This window comes from Stegostoma tigrinum, chromosome 4 (assembly GCF_030684315.1).
Source record: "Stegostoma tigrinum isolate sSteTig4 chromosome 4, sSteTig4.hap1, whole genome shotgun sequence".
Lineage (NCBI taxonomy): Eukaryota > Metazoa > Chordata > Chondrichthyes > Orectolobiformes > Stegostomatidae > Stegostoma > Stegostoma tigrinum.
The window spans coordinates 129096555-129115588 of record NC_081357.1 but is presented as its reverse complement, the minus strand read 5'-3'; the positions used below and the strand labels follow the sequence as shown (position 1 = coordinate 129115588).

Genomic DNA, 19034 nt, shown 5'->3' with positions numbered 1-19034 from the left:
CAGATGACCTCTTCGACTAAAAAAGTGTCCCGTATGAATTGCTTCACAGGTTACATGACATTCTGAACAGGTTGTTGGGAAGATTGGCTAAACAAGAGAAAATGTATCGTGAAGAGAATCAGAACCTAAGTGACCAATACAAGCGGACGGTAGAACTATATAAAGACCTTCAGAAGAAAATGAGGTTTTTGAATTCTAATTGAAAATGTATTATTGTGCATATTATCACTAAGAGCACTTCTTGGTACGCATTCCTATTCTTGACTAGCCACATTAACCCTTAACATTTAATGTCACTGCCTACCACATCGGTCTCTGGAAAGAAAAACACACATCATTTATAAACATACACTTAAACTCTGTAGTTCCTGGTTGTTGGCTTTATGTTCCTGTCAGTTCCTTTGTGGTTATTATCTCTTAATGGTCTTGCCCACAGTAAAGTATTCACTTTTTCTCATTTTCTCTGGACAGTCCCTGTTGTTTCTTTCTCGGGTTCAAGGTTGCACGTGTCTGAAACAAAACTGCCTTAGCTGTCCAAAGTAGGATCTAGTTTAACCATGATAACAAAGTGTGAAGCTGGATGAACACAGCAGGCCAAGCAGCATCTCAGGAGCACAAAAGCTGATGTTTCGGGCCTAGACCCTTCATCAGAGGAATGCTACTTGGCCTGCTGTGTTCATCCAGCTTCACACTTTGTTATCTTGGATTCACCAGCATCTGCAGCCCATTATCTCTAGTTTAACCATGTCAGGATTAGCTAGGCTGTGCCCCTGTTGGCAAAATGATTCACTACTTTGAACTAATCTTGAAAGGTAAAGATTATCTCAGATTCCCTTTTTAAAAATCACTTCCTTAAACTCTTTTTCCTTTATTCTTCCAGCTCCATTTTCTAATATCTCTGACATATGAGATCTTTGTTCAGCTACCTCTGTTAGTTTTGTTTCTGTTTGCCCAGAACATTTTTCTTTAGTTTCTTCCCCATCTTCCTTTTGCCCTGTCCTCATAGAGGGGACCCAGCTTCTACTCCCATAAAATCATTTCTACTGAACCTTTGGTCACCTCCTGCACCCTCTCACATCTGTTTTAGCTAGTATTGTGAACATATTTCCACTTCATAGGTATTGTCCTTCTTTGAAAATTGCTATGGTTATCTCATTTCTCTACATTGTGCCCCTGTGTTCTTGCTTCTCCTGGAGATTTTTGGGATGAAAGACTTGGCGCCATATTTAAGAGCTATCTGCACATGTTTTTCTCTCAATGCATGTCTGCAGCTTCACTGGAGCTTGTCTTTGTCACATCTCACATTTCATGCCCCCATCTTTCATATTCCTCCCTGTGGTGGCTGTAAAGTTATTGAACTCAACATTGAGTCCTAGAGGCTGCAGATTTCCTAAGGAGAAAATGAAATGTTGTTCTCCGAGCTTGTACTGAGGCTCGCTGAAATGCTGCAGTAGGCCTGTGGCAGAAATGTGGCCAGGGATCTGTTAATGTTGCAGGCAACTGGAAGCTCTGGATTATTTTTGCTGACGGAATGTAGATGGTCTACAAAGCAGTCACCCCATATGTGTTTTGTCTTCCCGATGTAGAGGACACCACATTGTGAGCAGCAAGTACAGTAGACTAGATAGAATGAAGTGCAGGTGAATGTCTGTTTCAGTCTGAAGGTGTGTCTAAGGCCTTGAATGGTGAGGAGAGAGGAGGTAAATGGGAAGGTGTTACTCTAGTGATTGCATGGGAAGGTGCCATGTGGGTGTGGAGATTGAAGAGGAATGGACCAGTGTGTCCTGGGGGAACGGTCTCGACAGAAGGCAGACAAGGGATGGGGGTGGAATATGTGCCTGGTCATGGCATTCCATCAGAGGTGATGGAAATGGTGGTGTGCAATTCATTCCATCCTGTCTAGTGCCAGAGGACAACCCCTTGTGACTAAATTTTCAGGTACATGGAGACTGCATTGGCTGAGCTCTTAAATATTCTGATAATCACGTATTCTAATGAAGTTTCACTGAACTCGAAATGTTAACTCTGCTTTCTCCCTGACAGATGCTGCCGGACCTTCTGACTTTTTACAGCAATGTTTTTGATTCAGATTTAAAATTGAGAATGATCCAAATTATAAAATGTAGGAATATGTTAAGTCAAGAAAGTCCATTAATTTTAGATATGAACCCAAAACTATGCAAGTATAAAATGAGTACGGCAAATAAAATAGAGACTGAAAGGCATTTTTAAAAATTCATTTCCTGGACAGCCAACAAATGCAGTCTACGCTGTTTTAATATTTACTTTTGAAAAATAAAGATAAATCTTGGATTAGAATGTTGATAAGTTTAGTACCTTTTTCTGTTCTTTTACCAGACATTTTGGTGCAATTGATGCAAAGAAATTTGAAGGTGTTTGGTTAATGAATGAGAAAGAGGCAAAGGATCTAGTCAGAAAGGCTCTCGATGTTGATCGAATAATCCATGAGCAACAATTGGGATTGAGTTGGACCAGTCCAGATCTTTGTTTCATGAATAATGTTGGACCAATTGTATGCAAGACTAAGAAGAAAAAATCAGCTGCTGAGCTGGCAGAAGAAGTTATTCTCGGAGGTGAGATTCTTTAGTGTGTTTAAGAGCTGTTCAAGAAACTAAGAGGGCATGGGATTGAGTAATCTAAAATGATAACTAGTCATTTGTAAATAGTCAAGATAATTTTAAATATATTGATAATTGCTTAAAACAAAATATCTCAGTTTGTTTTATTTATTACATATGTCATATTATGAATTTTATTAGTCGAGTTCTGATTTGGAATATTCCACTATGAGAAAACTGGTGATAATTCTTTTCATTCATTCTTGGGATGTGAGCATTGCTGGTAAGATCTCTTTTATTGCTCACCCCTATTTGCCCTTTGAAAATCAGCTCGTGTGGCTCGCCTGCTTCCAAATTTCTGCATATTCTTTGTTCTGTCTGCTTTTCTATCCTTTTCTCTTCTGGAGGTTTCAGTCCAGTGATCATGTCCCTCAGATAGTTTTCCTCATATCAGGAAATCATCATCATAATGAGATGGTATCAATCCTGCATCACACTATTTTAGTTTTGTATCTTGGTGCTCCAATGCACTTCATCAGTGCACCAATTGAATAGATTTTGATGTTGGTAAAGTAAGTACATTAACAGTGATTAAACTTGTTTTAGCAGAGAGAAAGGAAAGAGATTTGGATGATGAAGCAGAAACAGGCCATAAATCATTGTGGAGTGCTGTTTTCCAAAACATTTGTTATTCAGCCAGTGAGGAGAAAGCATTGGAATTATGTGGTGGAACACCTGGAAATATCTCATTGTCGACTGTCAAAACATTGCTAGAAGTCTTGTGTGATGAGTCTGTAAGTATTTTTCTTGTTCTTGAAAGTAACGTTTCATTTAATAAGATATATTTGTGCCAAAGACTCTCTGTTTGACCTAGAAAATGTTCTTAACATTACTCAATTCAATGTGCTCCTGTACTGTGTAATCAAGCTCCAATGTGCATTCCACACAAAATAAATTCCGCTGCATACAGGTGATACATATATGTACAATGGGATGGAACTTCGCATGCCAATATTTCCAGTGCGATTCTCTGAAAATCAGCCAAACCATTGCGAAAGATCTAGGAATTTCCAGTGCAAGTTATGTTCAGTCCAAAATGTGCTTCCCTCTTTTGCATGCGACTAAAGACATTGTGCCGCAAAATGACCATACCCACAATACTATCCATGCCCCAAATCAAATTAATTACTATATCTTTTCTTGGCTATTTGTCTATGCTAATGGACCTTTGAGGAAGTTAAAATTACATTTTCCTGGCTAAACAGCACTGAGAGACACATTTAAAAACTTGTATAAAAGTAACTCTTAAACTGATTACTGATTAAGCCAACGAAACTAGTAAATGGGACTGTGCAGTTTAATTTTCAATTATTTAAAATTGGATTACTCAGGTAGTGAACTCGTATCTTATTTTGATGTTCATAAAATTATTAACCCTTATTTTTCAGTAATATGAAAACTTAATGAGAGTTAACACTGTTGAATATGTCAAGGATCTTTTTAATCCGAAGAAGCTACTTTTAAAAATTTTTCCTGGTTTTGTTTGTTTTTTTGCACATTGGTTTGAGCAAAATTTGAGCCATGAAACCAATTTGGGAGACAAATAAAAGTTTGATCACTGTTTGTTCCCTGATGGCACCCATTGTAGAATATAAAGTGCATGCCAAAATCTGTGATAGGTAATAAACAACTTCTTTCAAGATAGGGTAAATTGGATTTTTCAATTATAAGCACCAGTCTGTCAGTACATTACTTCAAGAGGTAAAAGAAAATTCAATGCATGTTTGTAGCAGTCACCAGACTGTGGGTAAATTCCCTGTTGGATATATTCATTTCCATAGAATTTCCTCTGTATTACAATATTTAGATTATAAAGCAATATTTTCCTCTTTCAACAGGGTTTCCTGATTGAAAGCAAGCTTCTTAAAATTCTTACTCCCCTCAAGAAGGATGAACAATCGCTAATAAAACTGGATGCCATTTTCGCTGTAAGAGCTACAGATTTTCATGAGAATATTTTCTTGTAGCCTTTAGATTTTATGTTTGAGTTGTACAAACAGTTATTTTGAGTACTAACTGAAACTAATAGTATAAATACAAGCAGTATCTCAAAGTAGAAGCTTTCTAATTAGAGTGGTGTGACTGTATGAAATGCACGCTTAAAAGGAAGATAATCACATAGCCAGGTACAGTTGCAAGTACAACACTCATTTAGTTCTTCAGTGGTGTTAATATCATTTTGTCACAAATGGAGTGAATTGAAACAATCCCTGACTACTATCTAATGCCCTAACCATTTGCTGCCCATCTTGGCTGTGGTTATTTATCTTTGATTAATTCATTTTGTTCAGAAAAGTGGAGACAGGCAGTGCTAACAAGCGAGTGCAGAAACAGAGGGAACTTGGGATGTGTGAATTCTTAAAGGGAACAGAACACACTGAGAAAATTGTTTCAGAAATGTGTAAGATCCTTAACTTTATAAATAAAAACAAAATTAAAAAGAGAGTTGTACTAAACCTGGTTTGGCTCCAGCTAGAGAACTGTGGTCAGTTCTGGCTTTCATACTTTAGGAAACATATCAAGCTCTTAGAAGGCGTACAAGGGATATTTGCTAGATTGCACTGGGGATGAATGGCCAATTACATAAACTAAAACTATTAGGGTCATGCTTCAAGCAGAAAGGTTAAAACGAGATGTTTGCACAGTCACTGTGATTTAATGGATTAAATCGGGAGAAACTATTTCCAGTTGCATAACTATTGAGCAACCAGGGCACAGATTCAAGGTAAAATAAGAGTTGAGAGAGGAAACATTTTTACCCCTTGAGCTGTTATGTACTAGAGTGAAGTTCCTGAAAGAATTACAGAAATTAAATAATGGTTTTCAAAATATAATTTGACAAATAATTGAAGAGAATGAAATTGGGAGGGCTTTAGAGATTAATTGTATTGATTTTCAAAAAATCAACACAGCGGCACGGTGGCTCGGTGGTTACCACTGCTGCCTCACAGCGCCAAGGACCTGGGCTTGATTCCACCCTCGGGCGACTGACTGTGTGGAGTTTTCACATTCTCCCCGTGTCTGCTTGGGTTTCCTCGGGTGCTCTGGTTTCCTCCCACAGTATAAGGATGTGCAGGCCAGGTGGATCCGGCCGTGCTAAATTGCCTGTGGTGTTCAGGGCTGTGTAGATTAGGTGATTTATAGGGGGAATGGGTCTGGGCGGGATGCTTTGAGGTTCAGTGTGGATAGGTTGGGCCAAAGGGCCTGTTTCCACACTCTAGGGATTCTGTGATCTATGATGATTCTATGAACAGGGCCTAATGGGCAAATGACCATTTTCTGTGCTATAGATAACAAAGTGTGGAGCTGGATGAACACAGCAGGCCAAGCAGCATCTTAGGAGCACAAAAGCTGACGTTTTGGGCCTATTTCTGATGAAGGATCAAGGCCCGAAACGTCAGCATTTGTCTTGGCCTGCTGTGTTCATCCAGCTCCACACTTTGTTATCTCAGATTCTCCAGCATCTGCAGTTTCCATTATCTCCTATCTCCTATCTTCTGTGCTATGACAGTTTTTGTTTTCTTGTCTCATCAAACAACCTGGAAGTAAATTGGCACCATGTGCTGTATTTGCTGTGACATAATTGATCACTGTGATTATAGCAGTACAAAGCAAGTTAATTGTTTCATTACTGAGCTGCAAAAGCTGTCCGACATGCATAAATTCTTAGGTTCCCATTGTGAAGCGCATAAACAATCATTTCAAGAATATTAATAGGATTTTTTTACATTGAAATATTTTTGGGCCCTTTTCTTGCGTAAATTAAAAAGACACATTAAAGTCTAGATTCCAGTTGGTATTTGAGAATTTTAATAGATAGCAAGCACTATACATTAAAATATCCAGTAACACTGAGACACACTACTGACTATTTAAGTAAAAAGAGCCTTTCCAAAGTATTTAATAACGCAGTATTAAAATCCCAACAAAAGTCCCATTTGAGTAGGTGAGATGTCACTTATTTGTGTAATTTAATGTTTACTATTTGCCTACAGGAATGTTATTAATGGCAAAGATTAAATGCTGTTGTAGGCCATGATTGCAGTCGAAATTCATGTACACTTAATAAGTTTGTGAATTACCATTAAAAAAGGCTTTATTTCTATTCCCAGCTGTAGCTTTCACAACTGTCTGACCAAAATTCTAAGATTTTCGTCAAGTCAAGATCCACAGTTAATACAACACTATGACTTTGGTCTTCACATGTATTATATTACATGAAGAAAATGATCTGGGTAGAGAAAGAAATGAACGCTTGAGTGACTTAGACCTTTATAAATGTAAATTGTGCTCTGTAAAGGCTATCTAACAGTAATTCTAGCGAAGACTACACAAATTCTTTCCTCAGAGGAAGGTGCATCCACTGTGGGACATATCTAATTATAAAATTGAAAAAGAAATTTTGATTAATTTCTTGTTTTATGTAGGCTTTAGGAATAGAGAATGAAGATGATATCATCAAGTTGACAGAGTTCTTCATCAAGCATTGTAAGTCTTCTAACCTTGAATTAGAGAAGGTAAGACACATTGGCTTCAGAAACAAATTGAAGTCTGCTTTTGACTTACAGTCATCATTGTTTTTTGAAAGAAATGCATTGGTATTTCATTGCTGAGCAATTTAATTTAGAATTTTGGAATAATCTAAGCCTTTTAAGCTTGGCTTTGAATAGCAATGTGAAGATGTCTCCTGTTACAGAAATTTAAGTTCATTTGGAAAAGTGTTGGTTGGATCGATGGTGCAATCAACTGCAAGTTTGTTGACTTTGTGAACTGATGTACATTGTGCATATAATTTAAACTGGTTTAATATAGTAATGGAAGCAGTTGTTGCTTCACTTATAAGTAAATATGATTTTAAATTAAGTTGGAAAATTGGCGGAAAAAGTTTGACAGTTGTCCATCTAAATGTAAACGAATATTTGCCAAGTCTTTGAGTTCTACCCTGAACCAGTGGGGCAAGAACTTGTATCCTTACCTGAGTGCTTTTACTACTAGTCGTGGCCTATATTTCCAACTCTGTTTTCTTTCAAGCGAGGTGTGTTTCCTTGGCTCAGCAGTAACAATTTTGTTTCCTAATTAGAAGGTTGTGAATTCTTGATTCATTCCAGAGACTTAGTAATATTGCTATGTGGCCCTGAGAAATTACTACAGTGCGACAGGTACCATCTTTTGAATGAGATTTAAACCAAGATGTCTGTGAACTTAAAAGGTACCATGTAATAGTTGAATGAAGATCAAGGGAGTTCTCTTGATGTCCTTGCCAGTATTTATTCTTCAGTCTACACCAAAAAGATCACCATGTTCACTTGCTGTTTGTAAAATCTCAGAGTTACCAACAATTACAAGACGCACTGCAGAAATTCACCAAAGATCCTTAGACAGCATCTTCCAAATCCATGACCACTTCAATCCAAAAGGACAATGACAGCAGATACATGGGAACATATAAGTTCTCCAAACTACTCACCATCCTGACTTGGAAATATACTGCCGTTCCTTTGCTGTTGCTGGCTCAAAATCTTGCAATTCCCTCCCTAATGACATTGTGGGTCAACCTACAGTAGGGGGGCTGCAGTGGTTCAAAAAGGTAGCTTGAACTTTCTCAAAGGCAACAAGGGATAGGAATTAAAAATGAAAACCAAAAGAACTGTAGATGCTGTAAATCAGAAACAAAAAATTAAAATTGCTGGAAAAACTCAGTAGGGCTGGCAGCATCCGTGGAGAGAAATCAGAGTTAATATTTCAGGTTGAGCAATGCTTCCAAGGAACTGGTTTGGAGGATGGGAATAAAAAAACACTGGCCAGCCAGCAACACCCATCCCATGAGTGAATACAAAAAGGGGATGAGCAGGAAGTGACTCTGAGTTTGTGTTAATTATGTCTGTGTTAGGCATGCCGAGGCCTTGCCTGCCCCCATGAAATTGATAGATTGGTCTAGAGCGGATCTTTATATTATACCCCTAATGTGCCCAAATTAGAACTTTTTCCTACATTGCAACAGTGACTTCACTTCAAAAGTACATTGTTGGCTGTAGCAGTGCTTCAGATATCCTGAAGTTGTGAAAGATGCAACCATTTTCTTCACTCAATTAGTTTACAGTCGGTTCTGCTAGAAGAAATATTTCTTCAACACGAATTGGCTTGAACGCATTTGAAGAATTTCAACTGCTATTTGTAGAACACAACTCTCCTTACCTGTATTGGCTATAATGCCATTCCAGTCTCATTTGTTGAAATGGCGCAGCTGTTGTGTGATTTTCTTATAATGCAAAATCGCACAAGAATAGAACTATTGTGTTATGTCAGAACTGACTGTGTTTGATTGTAAAACACTATGGGAAGCCCTTAGGTCGCCGAAGGACTGTATGTTATAAAGTGGAGGTCAACCTCCCCTCTGACAATTAAAACCAAAACACCCAGAGAAACTTGCCTCGCCCTATAATCTGTTAAAAGAAGCGTGAAAGAAGTATAACCTGCCTCTCACCCACAACCTGTTATAAAGGAGTGGTTAAATGAAATAAACTCCTGACATTCACTCTATTTAACTCTAACAGTGAACAAATTAGCTGAACTATTAACAAACTGAACAATTCCCCTCGCACTACTAACTATTCCTGAATAAAACAAGATTCTGATGGTATGCTGTTCCAATAAATCCAAGCACCACTTATATCAACCAAAGTAAAGAAAAAAGGAACTTAGTCTTTCAAAATTACAACTAGGTAACGTCTTCCAAAATGCCTTCTCCATTAATCTTCTGTTAGGAATACCTTCTTCGTCAAATTCTTTTGTAAGAAATATTAACTGAGTGCTGCGGTACATTAATTAAGATGATGCTTTTACTAAGAGCTGAGAGAGCTGCTGTCTTAGCATGTGGCAGTTCATTCTCTGCTGATTTTGCAACTGTCCCTATCTTTTATACCCTTGATGACATATCAATTTCTTACAATCAAATTGGCCCTGTTCGTCAAAACCGTCAGATTTAAATTTAGTTGGTTTTTAGTGTCTAAGTACCTGGTTTAAATTAATTGCTAAATTCAAATTTGTTGTCTTCATAGCAAAACAAAACTGTGGCTTGGACTGCTAACTATGCAACCTTTTGATAAAATGTTACAATTCAAATGCTGTGTGTACCTGCAGCCCCACAGGCTGACCACAGACATTTTTATCCTCCGAGCCTAGAAAAAACACAGCATCTTTTGAAGGGACCGTGTACTGCCTTTCCCCTCCTTTATCATTTTACAACATCAGTATTTTACAAACACCAAATTTTTCTGTCCTGTCTTCCAAACTACAAGTACACCACCCAACTTCGAATACCATAAAAGTACATGTCTTTTTTTACCCCTTTCTTTGTAAAGTCTTTGTGAGTTACAGTTTGGAGAATAAATTTTCTCTTTTTTGAGCTTTTTATTGAATGTTGAGAGAGCATGTGCACCAGGCTCTCTCTGCTGATAGACTGTCCATATTTTTAGCCATAGAAGGGTGTAAATAATCAGAGTATCTGGGGACCTCTCCTGGCATAGCATTTAGATCCATAGCTTCATTGTAGACAGTGCTTTGGGAGCTGATCACTCTCCTACAAATATATGCCATGCTGCCAGCATGTACAGCATACCATCTTAAGTAGGGCATTGTGGGTCAACTTACAGCAAGTGGCTTGCACCAGTTCAAGAAGGCAGCTCACCACAACCTTCTAAGATAACAAGGTGTAGAACTGGATGAACACAGCAGGCCCAGCAGCATCTTAGGAGCAGGAAAGCTGACATTTCGGGCCTAGACCCTTTGGCCTGCTGTGTTCATCCAGCTCTACACCTTGTTAACTGGGATTCTCCAGCATCTGCAGTTCTATTATCTCACCACAACCTTCTCAAGTGCAACCAGGAACAAACAATAAGTGCTGGCCCAGCCAGTGATGGCCACCTCACATAAGTGAATAAAAAATTTAGGACGGGCAGAAAGTGACACTGAGTTTGTGTTAATTATGGCAGTGGTAGGCATTAACCCTTGATCTGCATGTATGATTAGCTTCTGAACTTGCTCTTTTATTGTGTTACACATCCCTACTGTTTGCAGGGTGCCCAAGTGCCAAATTTGAAACATGCAAGTCCATAGGGGGAGTTTGCTTGCCACCTAATTAAGATTAAGTATTCAGTAGCAAAAGTCTTATTAAAAGGAGCAGGTGCTCAAATTGCAGGTAAGGAAAGTCTGAGTAACTACTACCGCAAAATATCTGACAGAGATTGTAAAGACAGTTACAGGACTCATGGGTCTGTAGGATAACAGAATGGAACAGAAACTGCAGAGAGGGCAAGTCCTGCAAAGTGTTCTACCAAATCAAAACCAGACTCTTGCTTGTTTCTTGACATTGATAGGAGGCAGCCACAAGACAGCTATGTTCATGTGCATACTGCATATGTGTTCTCCTTTATGCCATTCTCATTGAAGTCATCATCTAAGAAATGTGTAGTAAACTGTCTCCTACTGTGGACTGATCCAACATACATCCTTTACTGCTCGTGTGTCTTCAGCCTCTATCAGATGACTCCCTTTACCCTGAACCCACCTCTACACTAACCTTCCAAGTATGTGCTGTATCAGTATCTACACTGGTGATTGTGATTATAAATGTAAGTGATGGGGCCTCTTCATAATGGCTTTACTGTTGCTGTCTGCTCCTCTTGGATTCCCTTGGTTGGACAGGAGCAGGTGTGTCTGGAAGCAGGACATCAGAAAGGAGAAGATTGACCTGAAAGAAGTGAGGTTGGGAGGGAATCATAATGAAACACCTGAATCTCACTTTTCATTCCCAATAGCATGATGAAAGGAGCTACAAATTCAGAAGGATTAAAAGGTAGAAATTTACCTGTTTCCTGAATATCTTGAATAATTCTGGATGCCGAAGACTTTGCTACAGTTGGCCCCAAGACATGGAGAACCATCTCCTCTTTTAGACTTGGCGGATTCTGACGCCCTTGTCGCTACCTGCTCTACATTGCTCCCTTTTATTGAATGCTACCTTCTGCAAGAGATGTAAAATATCATTGACTGAGGTTCATCAGGATATTGCTTGGGATGGAGCATTTCAGCTATGAAGAGAGGCTGGATAAGCTTGAATTGTTTTCTTTAGAGTGGAAAAGGTTTGGGTAGACCTGACAGAGGCGTATAAAATTGAGGGGGATGGAACAGGGTGAATAGAACGCAACTGTTCCCCTCAGTTGAAGGGTCAGTAACTAGGGGGCAAAATTTCAAAGTGAAAAGTAGAAGATTTAGGGATATTTGAGGAAAAAAAACCTTTTCACCCAGAGGGTGATGGATATCTGGAATGCATTGCCTGGGAGGATAAAGTGTTTTAAAAGTACTTGGATGAGCACTTTAAATGTCATAACATTCAAGGCTGTTGGCCTAGTTTGGGAAGTTCGGATGAGTGTGGGTAGTGGTATATTTTTGGCAGTACTAATTTGACGGGCTGAAAGGCCTGTTTCTTTACTGTATGATTCTACGAAGCAGGTTTTTGAATGTAAAATGTAAAGTGTTGGGGGGCAGAATGCTTAATGAGAGATTATCAGAAAATCAAATTGAGGCAGATGATAGGAAAAAACAAGTCAGACGTCGTGGAAAAACTGAAGGGAGTGGACAAGTTATAAAATGTAAATTAGCACATGGCAGTAGAGGAATTTGAAAATGAATGTTGAGTGATAAGGAAATGGGGAACAGTGTAGCAAAGCATGTAGATGTCAGAGTTTTGGCTGAGTTGAAGTTTATGCAGGTTGAGAGACATGAAACTGAGAGGAAGTGATTTGGAGGCATTACTAAATTGTGGTTGAAGATTTTTGCAGCAGTAGAATGAAATGGAGGTAGGGCAGAAATGGGCAATAACATAGAAATGAAATCAAACTATTGCAGATTGAGGTAGAGTTGAAATATAATATTTTAGTAAAGCAATAAGTTATAGCTATCAAACCTACATGAGAGATTACGCCTTGCTTTCTTTACATCAATAACTGCTGAACATATTCCTTTGTGAATATATTATGTGGTCAACACCATTGTACAAGTCGTTTTTATGCAGCCATGAACAAATATTACTGAAGCATAAGATAACAGACACAGGGAATGCTGGAGAATGCTTGGCAGGTCTGGCACCATCTGTGAAGAAAGACCTGAGTTAATATTTTGAGCCCATTATGACTCTCAGAACTAAATGTAGCTCCAGCCCACATGATTAGTCCTAACATTGTAGTTACTAATTCAGGGAATAATATTTTTACGCTATTTACTGTGTCTATAATACTGGACCTTGAAATTAAATTAGTTCTATAACTTTTAAAATGTAATCCTGTAAATACTTTTATGATTTGTATGTTTTAGGAACTTTTAGTTCCAGAACTGAAATTTTTTTTAAAAATGAATGAAAATATCTGCTCAGATTAAAAAAACCTAAAATAATTGAAAATCCCAAGAGCGGCCTACTACTGTTTAACGAAGCCAGAGTTGGAAGTGGGAAAACCCTATTCAATGGTTTATGCCACCATGAGCTCTTGGTGTCTATGGGATGTATGCTGATGCTTTATTAAAGAGTTAACTTATTCATGTGTCTTTCCAGAATGAAGCGGGGTGGGGTTCAGGAATTGGGATAATTAGATTAAATCTAAGTCGGTGGCATCATAGGTTGTTTTGATGCCTTTGTGGAATGAGATATGTTATCCTTGCCTGGTCTGCCTCATATATGACTGGACACCTACAGCAATGTAGTTGACTCATAGTTGTCCTCTGGGCAGTTAGGAATGGGCAATAAATGCTGGTCCAGTCAGCAATGCCCACGTGCATGAAAGAGTAGAAAAACAAAATCCCAGCAATGGCGCATTGTCATAAAAATAGATTGCAGGGAAGCTTTTTTCTGGTTTTGAGTTTTACCTGTCTGATTTCATAGCTAGCCTGGGAGCATGTATCTATATCGTAGCATACAGTTTTGATAAATTGAAGATAATCTAACAACAAAATACTGTAGCTAATGGAAGTTTGAATTAAAGATCTAAAATGCTAGTCACATCGTTTTGATGAAGAGAGAAACATGGATGAAGCATCATCAATCTGCAATGTTACTTTTGTTTCCCTTTTCAGAACCCATAGACTTGCTGAGAATTTCAAATAATTTCTAAAACAGTCCATCAATCCATTATATCCAAATCAAAATAAATATTTGATCTGTTTCTCTCTTCACGGACGCTGAGTTTCTTCTTTTTGATTTTATTTCGGATTTCCACTATTGCCATACCTTGCTTCGATTTGTGTATGTCCAGCATTTCTGTTTTTATTGGATATAATTTTGTTTGGTGAAATGTTGACATTTCAGGATGAGCAGCAATGGCTTTCTGCATTCAATAACGTGTATATTGGTTGCTTTTAGGAGAATGAAATATTGTTAAAGAGACTTGATAAAGAAGTACAAGAAGAATTTGTGGCTAGTGTAGAGATGCAACAAGCTGGTATGGGACCAGAAGAAGAGGAAGAAGTTTGTGTAACGGAAGCTGATGAGCAAGAGGCCCATGCTTGTGCAGATCTGCGAGCCGAGCATCATTTAGAACTTGTTCACCCTAATGACGTCCTTAAAATTTTAAGACTTTTCCTTGAAGACAATCAGCAATCACGGTGTGCAACTTTTTTCAAGCCTTTATAATCTATAACTTGCTTTATAATACTTTTTTGTACCTAAAGATTTTTTTTCACTTTTTTCTCCTTTGTTTCCTGGCACCAATAACCTATGTCAGGCTTCAGTTTCATGGACCTAGTCTTTTGAAATCATATACAAGTGGCCAATTTTTCTGTACCACCTGATGTGCTAAATTTTGGTGCAGAAAGAAGGCACAAAGACTGTGATAGTCAAGACTGATATCGCTTTCACATTTTATGTTCTTGTGTGGCTCAGTAATCCTATTTCTGAGTTAAGTTATTCATGGATGTATTTTTTAAAAATCAATACTATAGACTGATGACACCAAGTTCAGGAGAGAAATAAATGTGGGCTAATTTTATTTGGAATTTTAAAAGCTGGTGGTTAGGAATGTTACACATTGAGATCTGTTTACAATCAGTTCTCTGAGATAAACTGAAGACCTTGCAGATTATAAATGCTACTCACCCAATCAGCAGCTTTCTCTTGCTCAGCATCACATTCTGAATCCTGATGTCACCTCAGGAGCTGCCTCTAGATTTGGTGAATGTTTGGTGCTCTGCTGCCTATCAGGTACACACGCACTTGGTCTCTGCTACTGCCAGATAAACAAGTGTCTATGTCAAGTCTTTGTTTGATGTTTGGTATAATCTTCCTACCTTCAAATCCTCCCTTTCTAATACAGCCAATGAACTTAGAGACTTTCTGTGATATAAGAACATACTGTAGGACACAATTCCCCGTCTGCCTCACTGTGACAGAAATGGCAGGGTGCACTCATAGTCTTTCTCATGGTGCTGGGGGGACAGAATTCCCAGTCTGCTTCACTGTGACACTGACTGAGGACACACTTTCCACTCTGCCTCGCTGTGATACCAACTGCAGGGCACACGTTCTCAGTGTCCTTTCAGTGAATTTTGCAACCTCTTTTCTTTATCCTTTCATGGAATATGGGCACGGCTGACAAAGCCAGCATTTGTTGACTATACCTAACTACCTGGAGTGGAATGGCTTGACAGACTATTTCAGAAGGCATTGAGAAGTTAACCACTTTGCTCATGTTCATGACTAAACTTGATCATGTCCACTTGTGCAAGATTTGAATGCAAGATGATGAATTTGTCAGCAATATGTCCTTACTTTTTCAGGGAAAAATCACAGCCCAAAGTGACCACTGTGAAGGAAAGGGATAGCTCTGAGGATAGTGCTTACTGGGATGCCATGGCAAAGATCATACCTGACAAAAAACTGAAGATCTGGAATTACCTAAGCGATGCTCTGGAAAAATATTAGTAAGTATGTAACACATCAATCAATTGTGAAATGTCAAATTAACATCGATTTAGCCTTATTTATTGTACTTGGATATTTAAAACTGAACAGTAGCATACCATTTTTATTTGATGGCGCTGAATCTCCCATTTTCAAAATATGCTTTTCTTTTGCTCACACTTCTGTAAAACCAATCTTTTTCAAAAAAAATCTACGTTATAAAATAAATATAACTTTTTCCTTATATCTAAATTAATCTTTATTCAATGCACAGCTTTCCAACCAAAAGGGGCTGAACAAAAACATTACTGTTAGCCCCTGTACGAGCAAACGGTATGGAGCTTGACTTTGGCTTTGGTGCTTTCCCTTGACAGCACACTTCATATTGGAAACTTTGAGTTATGACTCTATATCTTTGAACCATGTCCCAAACCTTTGCATTAAATTTCAAGAGTCATGTCTTAATCATATTTCATTATAGTGCCAAAATGCAACACCTTTTATAAAAGATTAATTTAGCTCACAAATTGTTTACTGCTCAGATTTACATTAAAGAGCTTCTAGGGCTAATAGTTCTACTTGTAATTCATATTAGTACAACATATACATTCTTGAAATTAAATTTTTGCGTCTTGAAATAAGAACATAAGATATAGGATCAGAATTGGGCTATTCAGCCCATCAAGTCTGTTCCACCATTCTATCATGGCTGATTTGTTTCTTAACTCCATTCTCCTGCCTTCTACCTGTAGCCCTTTATCCCCTTTCAATCGAGAACCTACATACCTCTATTTTAAATGCCTTCAATGACTTGTCCTTCACAGCCTTTTGTGGCAATGAGTTCCACAGATTCACCACGCTCTGGCTGAAGAAATTCCTCCTCATCTCAGTTTTAAAGAGTCGTACTTTCACTCCGAGACTGTGCCCTTGACTCCTAGTTTCTCCTACCAGTGGAAGTATCTTCTCCACATCCATACTCTTCAAGCCTGTCAGTATTCTGTAAGCTTCAATCAGATGCCCCTTATCCCTCTAAACTGGATTGAGTACAGACCCAGAGTCCTCAATCACTCCTCAAATGGCAAGCCCTTCATCTCCAGGATCATTATTGTAAACATCCTGTGGACTCCTCCACCTTCAGCACATCCTTCAATAGACATGGAGCCCAAAACTGCTCACAGTATTCCAAATGTGGTCTGCCCAGAGCCTTATATAGCTTTGGCAATACATGCCTGCTCTTTTATTCTAACTATCTTGAAGTGAATGATGATATTGCATTTGCTTTTCTAACTGCCATTTAAACTGATATGTTGAACTTAACTGTACCCTCACAGATCCTGTGTCTCCTGACTCTATATCACTTCTTGCTTACGATTTAATTTCATACTAATGAGCCCGCTTTCCGATCTGCCTGTCCTTTTGATAGAACATTTATCCTTGGGTGTTTAGTTCCAGGGTCTGATCCCCTTGCGACCACACCTCTGTGATAGTCGCAATATCATACCTGCCAATTTCAGTCTGCACTACAAGCTCATTTACCTTGTTTCGTATACTGCATATATTTAAGTTCAACACACTCAGTCCTGCATTGACTGCTGGCCTGCTCATAGTTGGCCTCTTATTGCCTGAAGTTAGATTCCTGAACCCTCCCCTGCTCTCTGTCTGTTACTTATCTTGGAATTTTAATAACCTCTGCTGAGTCATCTCCACTCTTGACTTTTTCCATAATTTTTGAAGCAACTGAACTAATCCCTCACCTCACTATTCAGTTTAAAGCTCAATCCAGAGCCCTAGTTATGCAATTTGCCAGGACAGTGGATCCGGCATAATTCAGGAAGAGCTGCACCATTGGAACAACTCCCTCATTCCCCAGTACTGGTGTCAATGTCCCATGAACTTGAACCTATTTCTCCTTTTATTGTCACATGTACCCCATTGTAGGAGTACAATGAAAATCTTTTACAATGTCAACTTCTTTATGGTGACATCTTAGGTAAAAGTACCTAGGTACAATTCTTGGATATAGCAGAGGGATAAAAGTAGTTGCTTAATTACATAGTTGAAAATAAGATAAAAATGGAAAATACTAAGTGGTATGTTAAGGGTTTAACATTAGAGTGTTCTAAGGTAAGGATTGTCCCCTCACACCAATCTCTGTCCAGGATTTGCTGTTATCGGGCTTCTTCTCGGTGCTGCTCCAGGGCTCATTGCTCATGGTCTCACTTGGATCTCACTTGGCGTGCCTGCAGGCCACCGAGTGCAAGGCCACACTGATCGCTCTTGGTCTTCCGTAGGTCTCAGTCCACTTACTGCGGACTGCCACGAGACTTGGCCTGTTCATTCCGCAGCTCCACGCTCCGGGGGGGGGGGTGTGGATGTGGAATTGGCTGAGAAAGGGGAGAAAGATGGAAAAAGAGAGGGAAAAGAGGTATAAGACCCAATGAGCAGAGGAGCTCCAATCGGACCGTCCAATATTTGAGACACGCATTTACCTGTTTAATCTTGTTGACCCTGTTGCTTGTGGTCCAGGTAGCGATCTAGAGATTATTACCTTGCATATTATCCAACCCATCTACTTTGATATATCTTCCATACTTACCAAATACTATTTTGATGCAGAGATAATGGGAGCCGCAGATGCTGGAGAATCCAAGATAACAAAGTGTGGAGCTGGATGAACACAGCAGACCAAGCTTTTGTGCTCCTAAGATGCTGCTTGGCCTGCTATGTTCATCCAGCTCCACACGTTGTTACCACTATTTTGATACATTTTAGTTGTGAAACTTCACCACTTTGCATATATACATCTATGGTTTCTTTCCCCAGTTCCAATTATGCAGTTTCATCCTGTGTAGATTTTGAGTATGTAGTACATTGGAAGAAGAGAGAAAACCATCTTGGGAGTTTGAAGAATTAATTTTGCTTTGTGCCCGTGTTGCTGCTTATCTAAGTGTTCCGATGGGCTTTGAACAGTCAGCAAAGTTTAACAATGGTATCAGAACAACGTATCGAATTCTGGGCACTTTTCTCTGGTTTGGTTTATTGTTTGTGTCTTTAATGCCAGTCACAATACATGAATAGTTCAACTCCATATGCTGTTCATGTTCCTATGCCAACCTTGTTTTATAAAAAAATTTTTAGTAACAGGCTTGAAAGAAAAATAGCTCCAATACTGTGGGTGGAATTTCTCAGCATCTGAATGTTGTGGATAGTTGAAGAAAGTGGGGAAAATACAGCAAGAATGAAAATAATGAAATTCTAATGTTAAAAACATGTCCAATTTTCCCCTCAAGGTTTTAATGGTTAAGTGAGAGGCTTATTTGCCTGCAGTAACATTATTAGGCATTGGTTGCTATTTTCCCAGCTATCAGTGAAAATTAGATAGCACCAGATCTCACCTTACAAGCTGGAGCTAATTACCTAGCAGCTGCATCTGTCTGGACTCTTCTCCA

General features: G+C 38.8%; 1 protein-coding gene across 5 annotated transcripts in view; it reads left to right on the top strand.

Moving 5' to 3' along the window:
• Positions 1 to 19034, top strand: part of drc1 (dynein regulatory complex subunit 1 homolog (Chlamydomonas)) — a 57910-nt gene that overhangs the window by 23027 nt on the left and 15849 nt on the right. For 2 of the 5 annotated variants that reach the window (XM_048530315.2, XM_059645660.1), the window contains exons 9-15: positions 50 to 184; positions 2359 to 2594; positions 3186 to 3373; positions 4478 to 4567; positions 7067 to 7156; positions 14050 to 14291; positions 15462 to 15605. In XM_048530315.2, coding sequence (XP_048386272.1) covers positions 50 to 184; positions 2359 to 2594; positions 3186 to 3373; positions 4478 to 4567; positions 7067 to 7156; positions 14050 to 14291; positions 15462 to 15605 — 1125 coding nt within the window. Of the gene's footprint in view, positions 1 to 49; positions 185 to 2358; positions 2595 to 3185; positions 3374 to 4477; positions 4568 to 7066; positions 7157 to 14049; positions 14292 to 15461; positions 15610 to 19034 lie in introns of all 5 variants that reach the window. The other 3 variants (XM_059645661.1, XM_048530316.2, XM_059645662.1) reach the window with 3 other exon arrangements.